The 18,951-nt window shown below is 40.6% G+C and overlaps 1 protein-coding gene and 1 long non-coding RNA gene across 2 annotated transcripts; both read left to right on the forward strand.

Moving 5' to 3' along the window:
• Positions 1-3,810: 3,810 nt before the first annotated feature.
• LOC120570979 (oocyte zinc finger protein XlCOF19-like) lies at positions 3,811-8,032 on the forward strand. Its single transcript, XM_039819662.1, has 3 exons — positions 3,811-3,857; positions 4,198-4,334; positions 7,260-8,032. The coding sequence occupies exons 1-3, from the start codon at positions 3,811-3,813 to the stop codon at positions 8,030-8,032; spliced, it is 957 nt and encodes a 318-aa protein (XP_039675596.1).
• Positions 8,033-12,927: 4,895 nt separating this feature from the next.
• Positions 12,928-18,847, forward strand: LOC120571088. Its single transcript, XR_005641178.1, has 3 exons — positions 12,928-13,609; positions 13,710-13,788; positions 18,732-18,847. It is a non-coding gene; the product is annotated as an uncharacterized LOC120571088 (long non-coding RNA).
• Positions 18,848-18,951: the final 104 nt, after the last annotated feature.

An 18,951-nucleotide genomic window follows, 5' to 3' on the forward strand; every position in this document is an offset into this window, starting at 1 on the left:
AAAAACAGGTTAAAATGTCTCTGTACGTGTTTCCTACAGATGTTGAGCAGCTGTTGGTGGTTAAAGAAGAGGTTCCCCCTGAGCAGCAGGAGTGTAGCTCCAGCGTGGACCAGCAGGAGCCAGAGTCCCCCCCACACATTAAAGAGGAACAGGAGGAACTGTGGAGCAGTCAGGAGGGAGAGCAGCTTCAAGGGCTGGAGGAGGCTGATATCACCAAGTTCCCATTCACTCCTGTCCCTGTGAAGAGTGAAGATGATGAAGAGGAAGCTCAGTCCTCACAGCTTCATCAGAGACAAACTCAACACATGGAAACCGAAGCTGATGGAGAGGACTGTGGAGGACCAGAACCAGCCAGGAACTCACATACACTTTTACAACCAGAGACTGGAGACCAGACTGGAGACTCTTCTGAACCTGAGACTGAAGACAGTGCTGATTGGAAGGAGACCAGAGAACCTCAGTCAGCTTTAAACTCTCTGAAACATGATTCAACATGTAAGAAACGATTCAACTGCTCTGAGTGTGGGATAAGATTTGGCTTCAAGTCTGATCTAAATAAACACATGAGAATCCACACAGGAGAAAAACCTTTGAGCTGCTCGGTTTGTAAGACACCTTTTACACGGAGAGGAGATTTAAAGAGACACATGAGAATCCACACAGGAGAAAAACCTTTCAGCTGCTCAGTTTGTAAGACACCTTTTACACGGAGAGGAGATTTACAGAGACACATGAAAATCCACACAAGAGAAAAACCTTTCAGCTGCTCAGTTTGTAAGACACCTTTTACACGGAGAGGAGATTTACATAGACACATGAGAATCCACACAGGAGAAAAACCTTTCAGTTGCTCAGTTTGTAAGAAATCTTTTACACAGAGTGGACATTTACGGTTACACATGGTGGTAGTCCACACAGGAGAGAAACGATTCAGCTGCAGTGTTTGTAACAAAAGATTTGGCCAGAGTTCTGATGTCAAAAGACATAAATGTGTTGGTCCGATGGAAACAGAAGCTTATGGAGAGGACTATGGAGGACCAGAACCAGCCACGAACTAACATCCACTTTTACAGCCAGAGACTGAAGACCAGACTGGAGACTCTTTTGAACCTGAGACTGGTGACATGGAATAATGTTTGGGCCTTCGAGTCCGAGCAAAACTTTAAAAGTATCAAACAAAAATCTTTATATATCAACATATAGATAGACATTATATTTTGTGGTAGGGAAAAGTACACTCTATTTTAAATATGTTATTAGATATTGTTTTGTCTTGTAATGTCTTTCATATCATCAATTATAATCAAGAAATCAGACAAATGTAACAACCCAATACTTTATAGGTCCCACACATATATTCACTTCGTATACAACTTATGTTTAGCAAGATTCACTATTAATCATGTATCAATATGGGAAGTTAGCCTAGCAAGGTGTTTCCGGACAAGGAGCAGAGGACTTTTTCTATTGGAAGCAAAGCTGAGATGGACATATAATGATCTGTATAAAACCATAACAACTCACTTGTACATTGATATATTCCAAGGTCATATGATCAGTGACACCAAAATTATTGAGGTCTTTTGACATGTATAGTGTCTCCTATGCCACTAATTAGGCCATGGTAAAGCTAACAAAGTAAAGAAATATACAGTAATCGTTTGATATGACCGGTATGGTACACCAGGACATGCTGAGTACCCTCCAGGATGAAATAAAGTGAAATCATTTGAAGTACACCATCTGTTGATTAGCATGTCCGTTAGTAGTTATTGTCTGGGTCATAACGACCTAGGTGTAATTAAGAAAAGGAAGATGAGAGGACTGCTAGAAGTAAAAATATCACCAGTTTTCGGTCAGTTTTCGGTCCCTCTAAAGATGTACCGAACATAAGGTAACTTTGGGCATGAATGTGTCCAACTGATACTGCCCAAAACGCTGTATAAGAAGAGAGTCATATGAAACTTAGATTTAGTTGTCTATTCGACTATCGCCGGTGGTCAGTTGATGTGTCTGAGGCAGCTTGGTTTGTTTGTTAAAATGTAACAAATAAATCTGCATGGAGTGAATATCAGCAGTCTCTGGAGTCTTCATGGTGTCCTCGTATAGAAATACAATGGATAGAAAGGCCATTGGACTGTTTGCCGTGGTCATTTGATGGGTACACAACAAAATGGTGATTGTTGTTAGTTGTCCAGTGATAATATGCGTCAATGGGGCTGTAAACTGTGTCGAAGCTCGCTGGCAGGAGAGCCTCTTGACGCAGCTCGGGTGACGTTGTCGGAGGGAATGAGGAGTAACTGCTTTTATTGTGGTTAAATAGAAAAATAGCTATTACCTAAAAACAATTGCGGTTAGATAATTATTTCATCATTGCTACAGGCCTATTTAATGGTCAAGTATCTAAACACGTACAATGAATCTGACTCTGTTAAAGGACAACTAAGTTGAACAAAGATTAAAGTATTGTGTACATAAGGGCTATATTCAACCAAAGAAAATATCCGTCAACTGAAATTCTCCCAAATCTTTCACCAATCGATTGGTCTTTGGTTTCTCCCATAATTTGATAGTGCAGAGTTTTACTGCAGGATGGATAAGCCCACATTCACACCCCTCACCCGCTCCTACTCTGACATCCCACAACCAACTGCACCCCCTCAGCCCTCTCCACTGACCCCCACTTTCTTTTTTACATTTTTGACGTGTTTTTTAAACTTGTTTTTTGTGTAGGGGCAAATGAAAACTTTTTACTTGCCCAACCGGACAAGAAAAAAAACAACTAATGTTGAACCCTGGGGGCTAATCATTAATTTGTTCAATGCACTTCATCAGTGTTTGTATTGAACCATAGTCCCCTGTTGATGTGGTTATGTGAAAACTTTTTTTTTTTTTGTCCATAATCTGAGCCAGTGGAAGCATGTAGCTGTTAAACAGAAAAGGCCCCAGAATGGAGCCTTGGAGAACTCCACATTTCATATTTGTCCATTCAGATGTTTATCTAGAGACACAAAGTAGTCCCTGTTTTTTAAGTAGGATTCAAACCAGTTATATACCATACTATGAACTAAGAATAAGGCCCTGTTTACAATAATATGCTCGTGGGTGAAAACGACAAAATATTTTATCAGATGTGCCTTTCGTTTAGACGGTGACAGCATTTTTGGGGCTTATGGCGAGACACTACAGATGAATAGGATAACATTTTAAAATAAAAGATATCACAATGAAACTTCCTCAGTTGATTACTTACACAAGTATATAAAAAAAATTATTACAGGTTTTTGAAATTTTTGTTTAATTATGCAAATTAGGCATTATCTCATTAAATATGCGTGATTTTGCATATATTTCCGGTAGATAGATCTGAACATATGATAAAGCCAGGTGCAAAATTCTTTTTTCATTTAGTTTACACACAAGATGAAAACAAAATTACAGAGGGATTTCAGGATATCTGCTTTCATTACCTAGGAAATCAAAATATAGAATCAGAAGTGAATTATTTTATGAAGTACAGGTTGCAAAAGATTGAATACAGTCTCTCCACTGTTACAACGTCCCAGTGTACAGGGGACGGTTGTAACATGTCAGGGCGGTTGTAACATGTCTAAAATATACACAATGAATCAATCATATACTCAAAATGGAAAATATTATTTATCAGTCATGTTATTATGACTATTCATTTCATGTGTTTAAGTAGTGATTACATTTTTTTCATACTACATGACAATAAAGAGGTAAAGCCATCAAATTAGAATGCAATAAAATGATTTCTTGGGTAGAACACCAAAATAAAGTTTAAACATGAACTCAAACATTCTTAACAACAGCGAGAGGGGGATGGGGGCTCGGTAGGCCTAGTCCAAGTCACAGTTGTGGCAAGTGTAGAAATCACGTCCATCTGTGCAGTCCTTGTGTGCCCAGGCTTTACAGGACCAGCATTGGAGCCAGACCTCCCTTGGCCTGGAGAAGCTCAAGCACACAATGCAGTATTCATTTTCATCATCAGGACGAGTCCTGAATTTTCAGCTTCTTGGTTTGGATTTTTTGTTTGTTGCCAAAATTCACTTTTCTTTTAGCTGCAGACCTGCTTTTCTCAGCCTCCAGTTGTTTTTTTTTTCCACGGGAGTTTCTGTTAGGACAGCGGTTTCCCTTCTTTTCCTGCCCTTTTCGTCTGCTTTCTTGGCCCAGCTTTTGGGTGTGGGACGGATGGACCACGGGTGAAAAAGTTGTGTCCATAGCAGAGGAGGATGGCTCAGGCTCAGACACCATAGGTGTGACGGGAGATGCTCTAAGTGGCATGGAGGATGCCACCGTTGCCACAATGGGTGAAAGGAGTTGTAGAGGTTGACAGAACCTCTGGTGTCACAGCAAAATATGCAGGTTTTTTAGCTTGATAAGTTTTAAGATATAAATGAAAGTTGGTTGGTGATACTGGGATGGTTGTAACGTGGCGTTGATCTCATAACAGCATCCAAAAAGTACATCACAAAGAAAAGTAGGTTTTTACCTCAAAAACAACTTTTGTTGATAAGTCAGTCAGGAAGTTTCAAATGTGGCACCCTTTTGGGAGAATGGAGGAAACTGACACAGCACGCACAGTGAGTGTCATCACTCTAGGTTTTTCTGATTGGAGGAATTCAAGGTGTTACAACCGTCCCCTGTTACAACTGTCCCTGGCTCCCTACTGTCCGACCTTAAAATCGATTTTCGCCATTTTTTTTAAATGTCACATAAATCGGGCCAGGAATGATTTATTAACAAATCCCTCTGTAAATATCTTCAGAATACTGCTAAGTGTATAACTGGAAAGTTTGGTGTACATAGGTGCTACATAGGCTGAGATGTTTATGCTGGAGAATGACAAAAAACTCATTTTGAGAAAACGGCATTTTAAGATTTAAATAGGGGAATTTTATACATTTCTATTGGAAAACATTGCTCAAAAATAGAATAATGCTCAGGCCCTTAGTAGTAATAATAATATAGAATATTTCAAGCTCATGAAATCTGATTATTTAATAACATGGAAGGCATATAAGGCCTACAAGTGCTGTAAATCAATTAATTAACATTAGCGTATCGTGAACAAAATTGCCGACAAAACCCACGCTAGATAGAAAAACTTGTATGGACACAGAACAAGACCAACAGTAGCAGTCACAGCTTTCTAAATTCTAATTGTCCATTCCAGCACCATATGTAGGTCCCTCTGACATCTCTGGTGCTTTTTCACTTTCCTGTTTGTGTTCACAAGTTTTCGCTTGCATTTTGCACTTGCAGACTGAATGGCGTTTGCTTTGGACACCCTGAGCAGGTCTGCCTGCTTGATGGTGTTCACTGTAATAAGTGTGCTCTCCAGCCATAGGTTTGCCATCACATTAAGCATAGCTGAGGCACCCTCATTAAAAGAGGAGATAGCCATGCTTGCCACTGCCTCAACCCTGCTCTTGCCTACAAAAACTGTTTCTGGGCAGCAGACCCATATCACCGAATTGCCACCATGCTGCATTCTTTGCAGCAAGCTGTTGCTTGACATGCGGTGACAGATAGGGAGAAGTTTCTGGCCCACTTGTGGGATAGGTAATTTGCAGCATGTCGTGTGTGGCTTTCGGGGGTCTCACCTTTGTCTTCTGCTCTCCGATACCAACACCAAGATGGATTGCACCTAGTATGCAATGGTGTTTCATCTGTTGACATGCAGTGGAGAAGACCTGCCCATATCTCTGCTTTCATTGTATTCAGTGACCCCTGGTTATTCAAAATTGCCCCCTGTAATAATTTTGCAGTGTTTTGCATTTCTTTGCGGTCATTTTCCCCAAACCCTTGCCTCCCAATTTGCGGTCGCCACTACATTTTCTAAGCGCTGTGCCCATTCGCTTGTGAGCATGGTTAATACACTCCAGCTTTATAATTTCATGCCCAGGGTATGGGTTCAGTGACAGTACTTCCTTAAAAGCAGAGCTATCCCCATCTGAGAGCATCTCAGTGTACCGCAGCTGGTGGCGACTGACTGATCTGGCCCACATCCTCTTTGCTGCCTCCTGCTCCTTTGACTTACTAGACCCTCCACACTAGATTCCTCCACAGCAATCTTCCCCTCATTCTTGGCACTTTGCTTTAGGACACAAGCATGACAGTAAGAAGATAAAACCTCAAAGTCAATGACCAGTCCTGTAAGAATGTCTATGCAAACACCAATGCCATAATGTGAAGTGAAGCCTCTTTTTTGCCAGGTGCCATCAAAAGAGACACCAATGTTAATTACAGCATCAGCATCCTCCCTCAGCAGCTCTGCCAACTCTGGATCAACGTCTGCATAGGCCTGCCTGATCTGCTCCCTTGTCTTGTGCAGTGACTCCAATCCTCTCTCAGACTGTTACTTTTTTGTTGAGTTTATTGATACAGTACATTTATTTTCACTTGAGTGGCAAAAACCTGATTTCTTTTGGCAAGGACCAGGGAGTAGACCATGCAGTCATAGCAGCAAATTGGACAAGCAAACCGTAAAGGACTATAAAGAATAATAATAATAATGTTATACTATTACAACAGATCCATCATTTTGCGTGCAGGTGTGTGTGTTTGTGTGTGCGTGCGTTGGTGTGTCAATCTGACTACAAGAGCGGGGACTCGACTTCACCACTGAAGCTTGGCACCCCAGGGTGTTTTTTTTTTTTTTTTTTTTTTTTTTTTTTTTTTTTTTTTTTTTTTTTTTTTTTTTTTTTTTTTTTTTTTTTTTTTTTTCGCCAGGGTGTGTGTGTGTGTGTGTGTGTGTGTGTGTGTGTGTGTGTGTGTGTGTGTGTGTGTGTGTGTGTGTGTGTGTGGGTTTTCCTCAATGTGTGTTTCCCTGTTTCCTGCAGATGTTGAGCAGCTGTCGGTGGTTAAAGAAGAGGTTCCCCCTGAGCAGCAGGAGTGTAGCTCCAGCGTGGACCAGCAGGAGCCAGAGCCCCCCCCACACATTAAAGAGGAGCAGGAGGAACTGTGGAGCAGTCAGGAGGGAGAGCAGCTTCAAGGGCTGGAGGAGGCTGATATCACCAAGTTCCCATTCACTCCTGTCCCTGTGAAGAGTGAAGATGATGAAGAGGAAGCTCATTCCTCACAGCTTCATCGCAGACCAACTCAACACATGGAAACAGAAGCTGATGGAGAGGACTGTGGAGGACCAGAACCAGCCAGGAACTCACATCCACATTTACAACCAGAGACTGAAGACCAGACTGGAGACTCTTCTGATCCTGAGACTGGTGACAGTGCTGATTGGAAGGAGACCAGAGAACCTCAGTCAGCTTTAAACTCTCTGAAACATGATTCAAGATGTAAGAAACGATTCAGCTGCTCTGAGTGTGGGAGAAGATTTGGCCGCAAGTACCATCTGAAGACACACATGAGAACTCATACAGGAGAGAAACCTTTTAGCTGCTCAGTTTGTGATAAAAGATTTAGCTACAATACACATCTGAAGACACACATGAGAACTCATACAGGAGAAAAACCTTTCAGCTGCTCAGTTTGTAATAAATCTTTTACACAGAGTGGAAGTTTACGGTCACACATGGCAGTCCACACAGGAGAGAAGCCTTTCAGCTGCTCATTCTGTAATAAATCTTTTACACAGAGTGGAGGTTTACAAAAACACATGAGAATCCACACAGGAGAGAAGCCTTTTAGCTGCTCTGAGTGTGGTAAAGCTTTCACTGATAGTGGAACCCAGAAGAAACACATGATAACTCACACAGGAGAAAAACCTTTCAGCTGTTTAGTCTGTAAGAAATCTTTTACACAGAGAGGATGTTTACAATCACACATGGCTGTAGTCCACACAGCAGAGAAAATATTTAGCTGTAGTGTTTGTAACAAAAGGTTTGCCCACAGTTCTGATGTCAAAACACATAAATGTGTTGGTCCGATGGAAATAGAAGCTGATGGAGAGGACTGTGGAGGACCAGGACCAGCCAGCAGGGCTGGACTGGGACAAAAACATGGCTTTGGCGTTTTTGGCCCAGGCGGTCCACACCCACCGTGATTGGTCAAGCACATCACCTGCAGACAGTCCTCTTAAAATATAATAATAAAATATGCGTGCATTCTATGATATGAGTTGCCTAGTGTTCAGTGTTCATGTGATCGTTTTGGATCTTTCAAGAGGGCTCTCAAGACTTATCTGTTGATCTTACACACACTACATAATTCATTCATTCTTAGAGTTATGATTTGTATATTCATGGTATTTTTATTATTTATTATTATTGATATTTGATATTGTATTGCCATAATTGTTATTATTACTATTTTGCTTAATAGTGGCTTTTTAGCAAATTCAAAAACAGTTTACTGTTAATTTTAACTATTGTAAGATTCATATTTTGTCACTTTGGACACAAGTGTCTGCTAAATACTATAACCATAACTATAATCCTTCCCAAAAGCTACAATAAAGCTGAGAGTAGTATATGCCCTGGAAAAGAGCACCAATACAAGAGAAGCTAATTAAGCCATTCAAGGAACACTGATACTTGTATCATCACTGATTTTATAGATCCACAGACGTTTCAGCTACCCAACAGGCCAACCGCTAGCATTTTCAATGTAAGCTTAAGCAGTTAGGTTACCTGACAGCCACTAACTTTAATGTTACAGACAAACTGCTTGTTATCGTTATGACGTGTGACACACACACACACACACGCAGCCTCCCTCCCTTCCTGAGAGTCCCTGTTAATTTGCCTACTTCTTACCACATCGTCCTCTATTCTCTTCCACCTTTTCCTCACTCGCTCCCATAGCACCGTCATGGTCACTCTCCTCCTCCTCGGCTTCTTGCATGTCATGATCATGCTGTTTCTGCTTCTCTGTATAGCCAGCCACCTCTCCTCTTTCTTCTACTTCAGGTAATGCTGATGTTGAAGCAGCTACTACAGCCCCAAACGTATCAGAAATTTTGGCACATTTTGAGGAATCCGCCTGTAGATTCTTAATTGTTTTTCTCCAGTAATTTGTCTGCACCTCCCTTGCGCGTTGGTGGTCGTTTGTCCATTTTAACGTGGATGCTAAACTTCCAGCATAACTATTACAGCTCGTGTCTCAGGGCCGGGAGGTGTGGCCATAGTGGGATTTCTTTTTATTTATATCGGCGATTCGGCTCAGAAGTGCGTCGGCCCACCGGGAAAATGCCCGGTATGCCAGATGGACAGTCCAGCCCTGCCAGCCAGGAACTCAAATCCACATCCACTTTTACAACCAGACTGAAGACCAGACTAGAGACTCTTCTGAACCTGAGACTGGTGACATGGAATAATGTTTGTGCCTTAAAGTCCAAGCAAAACTTCTCAAGTATCAAACTAAAATCTTTATGCATCAACATCTAGATAGAAGACATTATATTGTGTGGTAGGAAAAAGTACACTCTTATTTTAAATATTTTATTAGATATTGTTTTGTCTTGTAATATCTGTCATATAATCAATTATAATCAAGAAATCAGACAAACGTAACCGCCCAATACTTTATAGGACACATATATTCACTTCTTTCTTAGTAATGTATGTTTAGCAAGATTCACTATTAATCATGTATCAATATGGGAGTTTATTTAATACACGTTGGTTTCATGTTTTAATTTTGTGTATCATGTTTAAGCACAATTTAGGCCCAGCAGTCTCGGAGAGGAGACTTTTCTCTCTGTGTCAGGGAGACCGGAAGTGCAGGTTTAAAGCTATATTTAGTTTAAACAAGGGAGATGTGATGGAGGTAGCATAGGGAAGTTAGCCTAGCAAGGTGTTTCAGGACAGGGAGCGGAGGAGTAAATGATTAAGGTATTTTGACATGTATAGTGTCTCCTATGCCACTAATTAGGCCATGGTAAAGCTAATAAAGTAAAGAAATATAATTGTTTGATATGACCGGTGTGGTACACCAGGACATGCCGAGTACCCTCCAGGATGAAATAAAGTGAAATAATTTGAAGTAAACCATCTGTTGACTAGCATGTACGTTAGTAGTTATTGTCTGGGTAACTAGTTCTCTGGTTTCCTTAACTTGAGCTCATATAGACTGAACTGAACTACAGTTTTTATGGATGGTAGGCCCATTGATGATAAGCATCTCTTTCCTGTTTCAAAGGGTCTTGTTATGGCCCATTTGAATGTCTGTGGCATCAGAAATAAGGTACATGAACTTAACTATCTGATTACAGAAAACACCATTCATATCTTGGCCGTATCGGAGACCCATCTGGATGCTACAGTTCTTGACACAGATATTCCCATTGATGGCTATAATATTGTTAGAAGGGACAGGAATAAGCAAGGGGGTGGCATAGCATTATATATCAGAAATAACTTTCCTGCAACAGTGTGCTCTGAGTTTATCTCTGATAGTTTAGAATCTCTATGGGTTAAAGTGCATCTTCCTCACCTTAAACTGGTGCTGATCAGCTGCTGCTATAGACCACCAGGGACTGATGTGCAATATCTGAATGATTTATGTGTGTTAAGTGACAGAGTTACGGACGTGAATGGTGATATTTTTTTACTTGGGGATATGAACATAGACTGGTTTGCGAATCAATGTCCAGTGAAACAAAAGATAGTTTCATTGATCGATGCTTGTAATCTGTCTCAGATGATCTCTCAACCAATCAGAGTCATTAATAAGAGTCCTGGCCATATTTCTGCCACTTGCATAGACCATATTTACACAAATATTCCTAAATGCTGCACTAAACCAGTTTCTCGATCTGTGAGTTTTAGTGACAATAATATTATAGCAATTAACAGGAAAACTAAAATTCCTAACTGTAAGGTCAATATAGTACATAAAAGGATGTTCAAGAAATTTATTCCAGAAAGTTTTTGGGCGGATGTTGGGCATGTTTCTGACCAAACCATCTGATATAGTGAATTCTTTTAATGATTTCTTCATAAATAAGGTCCATGCACTAAGGCCAAATATGGACAATACTTATTCTAATTATCCAAAGCTCATACAAAATAATGCGATGTTAGACAAGAGGTGCACTTTCCAGTTTAATAGTGTGGAGGAGCAGGAAGTAAGGAAGTTGTTTAAGTCCCTGCCCGAACACAGCTCAGTGGGTACTGACATGCTGGACAGTAAAGTACTTGGCCTGGCAGCTGACTATGTTTGCGGTCTGTTATGTCAAATATTAAATGCATGCTTAATGAAAGGTGTTTTTCCCACTATCTGAAAAGAAGGTAAAATGATTCCCTTACCTAAAGATGGCAGACTAGCACTCACTGGGAAGAACAGTAGACCTATCACTATTCTCCCAGTTCTTAGTAAACTGATGGAGAGACTATTCCGCTCACAAATACAGGAATACTTTGACTGTAACGGCTTGAACACAGATTTCCAACATGCTTATAGACATAACCATTCGACTTGTTTCACCCTTACAGTAATGACAGATGACTGGCTCAAGGAAATGGATAATTAAAAAATTACTGGTGCAGTATTACTTGATTTTAGTGCGGCATTCGATGTCATAGATCACAATCTAATCATCGTAAACTAGAATGCTATGGATTTAGTACAACCAGCATCCAATTTATGAAGAGTTATCTCACAAGTAGAACGCAATAGGTTTATTACACTGGCAGCTGGTCTCACTCTAAGGTCTTGGAGGGGGAGCTGCCTGGGACCACTCTTATACCCCGTTTACACAAATGATTTACCATCAGTGTTGTGTTCAGCAACTGTACAAATGTATGCTGATGATTCCACATTGTATTATGCTGCAAAAACTGTCAATGAACTGGACAATGTTTTACCAGCTGAGTTAAATATGGTTTTTGATTGGATAAAACGAAATAAGTTGGTACTGAACATCTCAAAAACCAAATCAATTATGTTGGGATCGAGTCATAAACTGTCATCTTTTCGTCATCGTTTGAACTTGTCTGGGGAACCTGTGGAACAGTATATAAATTAAAATTACTAGGCACAATAATAGTAAGCTGTCATGTGCAGAACCTATTGATACCATAATGAAGAAGATGGTTTGTGGTATCTCTATGGTGAGGAAATGTCTTTCTTATGTCCCTGCACACATCGTGGGACAGGTGGCTAAATCTTTAATTGTATGTCACCTGGATTATTGTGCACCTGTATGCTCATCTACATCTAAAAGTCAACTAAAGAAATTACTAACTGCCCAAAACAGAGCTGCCAGGTTACTATTACATTGTCCCATAAGAACAAACACTATCAGTACGCACCGTCGACTCTCATGGTTAACAGTAGAGAACAGGCTGGTTTTCAATACAACAAAGAATTTCAGAAACACTGTCTTTTTTTCTCAACTCCTTTTCTTATATAACCAAATTGTTAGGTGTGATCAGGTTCATTCTCATTTGACTAGGTCAGCTGATGATGGCCAGATGATGTTACCATGGCCAAAATCAAATGCTTTAAAGAGAACAGTTATTTATCGTGCCATCAATCATTGGAATAATTGCCCACTGAATATACATAAAATGAATAGCAAAGTCTTTTTCAAGTACCATCTGAGAATGCACTACTTAAAATTGTGAGTAGGGAATGGACATATTTACTGTATGAATGTAATAATGAACGTAATACTGTTGCTGACAGACTCAGATTAATATTCTAAGTGACAGCATAATGTTTAGGATTTCTAAGGAGGTCGACCTTTCTGTTAAAGAGTAAGATCCTTTTTTTAAACATTAAAACGTGGGATCATTTTCCAATCTATTTCTCTTCCCCAGCATGTCTTCTTTCAGACTGGTAGAAAGAACATTATTTTATATGACTGCATCTTTGTCTATTTGTGTCTGTAAATTTCTCCTAAATTCACCCAAATGTTAGCGTTAGATAATGCCTCATTTACATATTTAAACATGAACATTTCAGAGAACTTTGAATAGAAAAAAATTAATTGTCTTAATGTCTGTAATCAGCTGGGGTAGTTTCATGGTGTTGAACAGCTGCTGTGTGTTTTAGAAACCAGCAGGTGTCTCTGTGTCTCTGTGTCTCTGTGTCTGAGCTTCATATGGCTTCTTTCAGACATCACTAGGCAACATGTGAAAAATGGAGTGGATTGTGAAGTGCAAAAGGTAAAATAGTACACTACTTTGCATACTAAGTAAGTAACTTAGTAAGTATCTTACACACATTTAAGAAATCTATATTTCTGATACAGAAACTTTGAAAACGGGTCAGATTTGACTCGAAGACAACAAGAGGGTTAAGAGGAAGTTACAGTCAACCATAGAGCTTTTATTGTGAAAAGCGGAAGTGGATAAAGTGTAGTGTTGTGGTTGAATAAAGTGAGACGTGCAGTGCCGTCCTGGTTCCGACATTGGACGCCCGTGTTTCTTTATTTTATAGTCAAACCTGAGTCTAGGAGAAACAGAAGAAACCCTCGGTTACATTAGTAAACAAACATATGACCGGAAGTTGTTGGTACGACCCGTAATAGCGTCCGTCCCCGGAACTAACGTTAACTGTTGTGTGTCACATCACGGCGGAGTAAAAGGCGCCAGTGTTTAGTTTCTTAAGAAGAGAGAAAGGTCCCAAACTGCTGGATGTGGTTTTAAAAGTTGAAACAAGCTCCACAGAGCAGGTTTGTTTTCTTTTTTTAATGTCGCAGGGAGTCAGTGCTAAAGCTAAGGCTAGCAGCTAGCTCCTGCTAAGCTAACGTGTTGTTGTATTTCCTGAAACAGGTCGGGGAGAAGAGGAGCAGAGCCGCGAGGAACTTTAACATGAAGTCTGAGAGGAAGCTGTCAGCGGACCAGGGGACAGGTGGGACACGTTTACATCTGAAATATATACAAATATATACAAGCTATGTGTCCATACATGGATATAGAAGCTATGTGTGTATACATGGATATAGAAGCTATGTGTGTATACATGGATATATAAGCTATGTGTGTATACATGGATATAGAAGCTGTTTACATCTGAAATATAAAGAAATATATAGAAGCTATGTGTGTATGGATATAGAAGTTATGTGTGTGTACATGGATATAGAAGCTATGTGTGTGTATGTAGAAGCTATATGTCAGGGATCATCAACTACATTTTTTTCAAGGGCCATAATTTTTCTAAGCAGACACTCTGGGGACCGGACTTTCAAATAAAGAAAATAAAATGAATTTATACCTAATACGCCTTTTCTGAAATTTTCACTTTCTTACTTAATTAATCCTATTTTTTTTTTTATTTCTTTTTTTACATGTATTAGTGTGAGCAAACTCCTAAAAAACATGGAAACTCCATAATGATAACCGTGATTATGGAAACATTATTGTAGTATGCAGCGTCCTGATTGGTGGAAAAGCCCAGCTTTAATGATGAATGGACTGATAAGCAGGCTATGCACTCGTCATGTATGCCTCATTTGCAATGAAAGATGCTGTTGCAAAATAATACAACCAGCATCATCATCATCAAGAACAAAGAACTCGAACATAACGATCGTGTCATTCACGTGCATATTAAGTAGCCAGATGCATCTGTTTTGGTCTTATAATACCTCCATAGATTTACCACTCTAGCGGAGAGTTTGGTTTGTTCAGCCAGCAGTTAAGTTTACAAGAATTTGTCAAAATTTCCAGATTCCCGGCAAACTAAGATAAACAGTTAGACTACAAACCGACAGCGTTTGTTTTAGCTTGTTTGTAAAAATTTGCTATTTGCAGAGTAGAGCTGTGTTTGCGCAAAACAGCGCAGTGGACAAGAGTGAACAGAGCAGACAGAGCAGATTTAAATATGGCTTTCTACATGTTTATGCCGGTCTACACAGGTGATTGCATTGATAAGTATTGACTTTTTACTCACGAAGGTTTAATTGTAGCCTATTTACAGAAAAGAGACTAGCGTGAGTTCATCTGCCCCAGCAGCCGGTAACTCTCTCTTTATCGTTCCCAGTCAGGTGCTGCGTGTTTTATCGCACACACATCTCGGCTCAGCTGTGTGTGTGGAGCTCGGGCATCGCTGTACAGAATCCCGGCATGTGAATAGAGATGGAAATACAGGGGGCTGGGTTTTTGCTCTAAATGCTTGAAATCATAAATAATTTTTTCCTTTTTACATTTTGTGAATTCATGATTATACTGTGGGCCAGACTAAAATCTTTGGCGGGCCGGTTGTGGGCCGCGGGCCGCCAGTTGACGATGGCTGCCCTAGGCTATTTATTTCAGATAATTTACATGTGTTGCAGCTGTATATTTTCAAAATGGGAAGGAAACCCTGTCTTTGCATTTTATTTTAATCACAATCTGTTTTAATAAAAGAGCTTGTGAAAAGTGGCTTTTACTTAAAACTGAACATTTAGCCCACTTTTAAACAAATATAGAGATGTACACTCACCTAAAGGATTATTAAGAACACCATACTAATACCGTCCGTGTTTGACCCTGTCCTATCAATATAGGCCAACATTTCTAAAGAATGCTTCCAGCACCTTGTTGAATCAATGACACAAAGAATTAAGTCAGTTCTGAAGGCGAAAGGGATCCCCCCCCACACCATTACACCACCACCACTACCAGCCTGCACAGTGGCAACAAGGCATGACGGATCCATGTTCTCATTCTGTTTACGTCAAATTCTGACTCTACCATCTGAATGTCTCAACAGAAATTGAGACTCATCAGACCAGGCAACATTTTTCCAGTCTTCAACTGTCCAATTTTGGTGCGCTTGTGCAAATTGTAGCCTCATTTTCCTATTTTTAGTGGAGAGGAGTGGTACCCGGTGGGGTCTTCTGCTGGTGTAGCCCATCCGCCTCAAGGTTGTTCGTGTTGTGGCTTCACAAATGCTTTGCTGCAGACCTCGGTTGTAACGAGTGGTTATTTGAGTCAAAAATTATCTTCTATCAGCTGGAATCAGTCGGCCCATTCTCCTCTGACCTCTAGCATCAACAAGGCATTTTCGCCCCCCAGGACTGCAGCATACTGGATGTTTTTCCTTTTTCAGACCTTTCTTTGTAAACCCTAGAAATAGTTGTGCGTGAGAATCCCAGTAACTGAGCAGATTGGGAAATACTCTCCAATACAGTCCATCTGGCACCAACAACCATGCCACGCTCAAAGTTGTTTAGATCACCTTTCTTTCCCATTCTGACATTCAGTTTGGAGTTCAGGAGATAGTCTAGACCTGGACCACACCCCTAAATGCATTGAAGCAGCTGTCGTGTGATTGGTTTGTTAGATAATTTAATTAACGTTAAATTGAACAGGTGTTCCTAATAATCCTTTAGGTGAGTGTATATAGTGTATCGCCATTCAGCTGAAAAATACAGAGATATAATTATTAGTCCTGGACTAGTTGAAGATCTGATAAGAATACGTGTGTGGGGTCCAGTTTGGAGGATTTGATGCTGGGGAGTGTGGCAAGCTGGTTTAGCCAATGCCAAAGGGAAAGAAGGCCAAATTACAGGTGTTGGCCCTCTGAGGGGCATGTGACAGCAAAGGGGGGGACCTGCTGTAAGACTTTGAGTACAGTATAATTGTGCTTCAAATTAAAAAAAAATGTACCTACTCCTTATTCTTGTTTAAAATTATTTACATAAAATATATGAATGTATATGGAGCGTGATTAAAAAGGTGACCTTGAAATTGTGGCGTTAAGGGCGACGCAAGGAAAAATTTGGGTGTACCTAAATTTTGTGCTGGTACACCTAAATTAAAAAGTTAGGCGCACCAGTGCAACCAAGGCAAAAAGTTAGTCTGGAGCAATGTTCACGCTGGGCTTGTTTCTGCAACAGCTCATTGAGTATCGGATACAATTAAAACTATTGAGGAACTATTTTCCTTTGACATTGGTCCAGTATTAAACGAGATCGCTGAAGTCAGCAATGGCGAAAAAAGCTACAATCTAAGTTAATAGGATGTCAATTGTCCAGCTTGTATTTACGTTCATAAAAGTGTTTTGCCACTGACAGGCTCAGATTAATATCTGAATCGAATATTAATAATCGAAGTATCTGACAACCTTATGGAAAGGATTTCTAAGGAGGTCGACCTTTCTGTTAGAGTAATCCTTTTTTTAAAGATAAAAAGTCAGTGAAATTGCATTCGCTACACCCACCAGACTCCATGTAAATAAACAATAATGTTAGTATCGTAAAATATGGACATTCTAGAACATCTCTGAGCTCTGAGCAGTGCTTGCTCTTGCTTGAGCTTGCGCGTGTAGGGTGTGAAAGTCAGCGCGACTATAAGGTTTGGTCAATGTTTTCTTTGTTTCATTCCAATTTCGGTTCAGTCAGTCACAGTAAAAACAGGGGACAGCTCCAGCTGGGGACAGCTCCAGCTGGGGACAGCTCCAGCTGGGGACAGCTCCAGCCGGGGACAGGTCCATCCGGGGATAGGTCACCAGTTTCCGGGGACATCTGGGCACCCTACGCTAGTGGCACAAAGTACGACAAGAACTCGCAGAGACATACCAAAATCACCAATGCTATAACGTATTATTTGGCCAAAGATATGATGCACATCCACACAGTGGATAAAAAAGGCTTCAAGAAGCTTCTGAATGAACCAGACAAACGGTACCATATCCCATCCTGCACCTATTTCTCACAGGTAGCTATCCCACAACTTTATAAAAGGCGGTGCAGGCTGAGTTTGGAGTCGGATAGATTGAATATTTTTCATCCACGACAGACCTGTGGTCCAATCGCACTGTCAAGTCTCACTATGCACTATATTGTAGGGCTGTGCAATTAATTGAATTTCGATTTCAATTTTGATTTTGGCTCCCAACGATCACCAAAATAGTATAATCGAGAAAAAACGATTATTTTGACATTTTCTGTTTTGCAAGAACACTCTTATTTTGTCTTGTGTTCTGAATGACACGCGCATGCGCACATCCGCACGCACACATCCGCCCCTCCCGAAGCCCGTCAGGGAGGCAAGTCGTGTGCAGATCATCCGCTGGAATTTAAAAACTCAGCGCGAGTAAAGATGGCAGCAGCGTTTGGTGAGCAAAAAAAGGCAAAACCAACTCAGTTGTCTGCGAACAGCTTACGTTCGCTAACCCTGCGGCCCCTCTGCCTTTTACATATGTTTTAAAATATAGATATTAATATAGATATCGTAATATTCATAATGGATATCACTCACATTTTATCAATATCGTGCAACCTGTGTGTGTGTGTGTGTGTGTGTGTGTGTGTGTGTGTGTGTGTGTGTGTGTGTGTGTGTGTGTGTGTGTGTGTGTGTGTGTGTGTGTGTGAGACACTGTTTCTGCCGCTCTGTACGTGAACTAGCACGTGTGTGTCAAAGACAGCGAGTGGACGCCCGTCAAGGTGCTGCGCCTAAGCCATATAATAGCAGGGAAAAACCTGCATTTAGCTAATAAGCAGTCAGCCCACCTATTTCTTCTACCTGCCCACCCTAATGTAGCCCTGGTGTTGAATCTACTCCGAAGCAGCAATGCAGGACGTGTGAATGCAGCCTAAAGCAGCCTTTAGAAACTTCAAGCTTTGTCTTAGAGCTACGCTTCCTTCGGACTACCAACAGAAGCTTGTTAACTACTAACAAAAAAACAGATATATTTAGTCTGCAGTCATTGAAGACAAACAAATTCAACATATCCTTAAATTTTGAGGAACCGTCTTCATAAAATTGTTGCTGAATAATTTTCAGTGTTGGATTTTGCCACGTTTAATGGAATTGTAGATGTTAAATTGTACAAATAATCACACTGTGTTTCATTTTTACCTCAAGATGTTCTGGAAGTTATTGTTGGTGAAGAGGAGCAGCAGGAGTGTAGCTCCAGTGTGGACCAGCAGGAGGCAGAGCCCCCCACACACATTAAAGAGGAACAGGAGGAACTGTGGAGCAGTCAGGAGGGAGAGCAGCTTCAAGGGCTGGAGGAGGCTGATATCACCAAGTTCCCATTCACTCCTGTCCCTGTGAAGAGTGAAGATGATGAAGAGGAAGCTCA

Source organism: Perca fluviatilis, chromosome 13, assembly GCF_010015445.1.
Source record: "Perca fluviatilis chromosome 13, GENO_Pfluv_1.0, whole genome shotgun sequence".
Classification (NCBI taxonomy): domain Eukaryota; kingdom Metazoa; phylum Chordata; class Actinopteri; order Perciformes; family Percidae; genus Perca; species Perca fluviatilis.

What these genes read in the sequence shown, in the direction of transcription:
- LOC120570979 (XM_039819662.1), top strand. Translation starts at nt 3,811, where the DNA reads ATGAACTCAAACATTCTTAACAACAGCGAGAGGGGGATGGGGGCTCG. An exon ending in GAGAGGGGGATGGGGGCTCG is followed by an intron (nt 3,858 to 4,197) that starts GTAGGCCTAGTC and finishes TTCTTGGCCCAG; the next exon opens with CTTTTGGGTGTGGGACGGAT. An exon ending in TGCCACCGTTGCCACAATGG is followed by an intron (nt 4,335 to 7,259) that starts GTGAAAGGAGTT and finishes AGACTGGTGACA; the next exon opens with GTGCTGATTGGAAGGAGACC.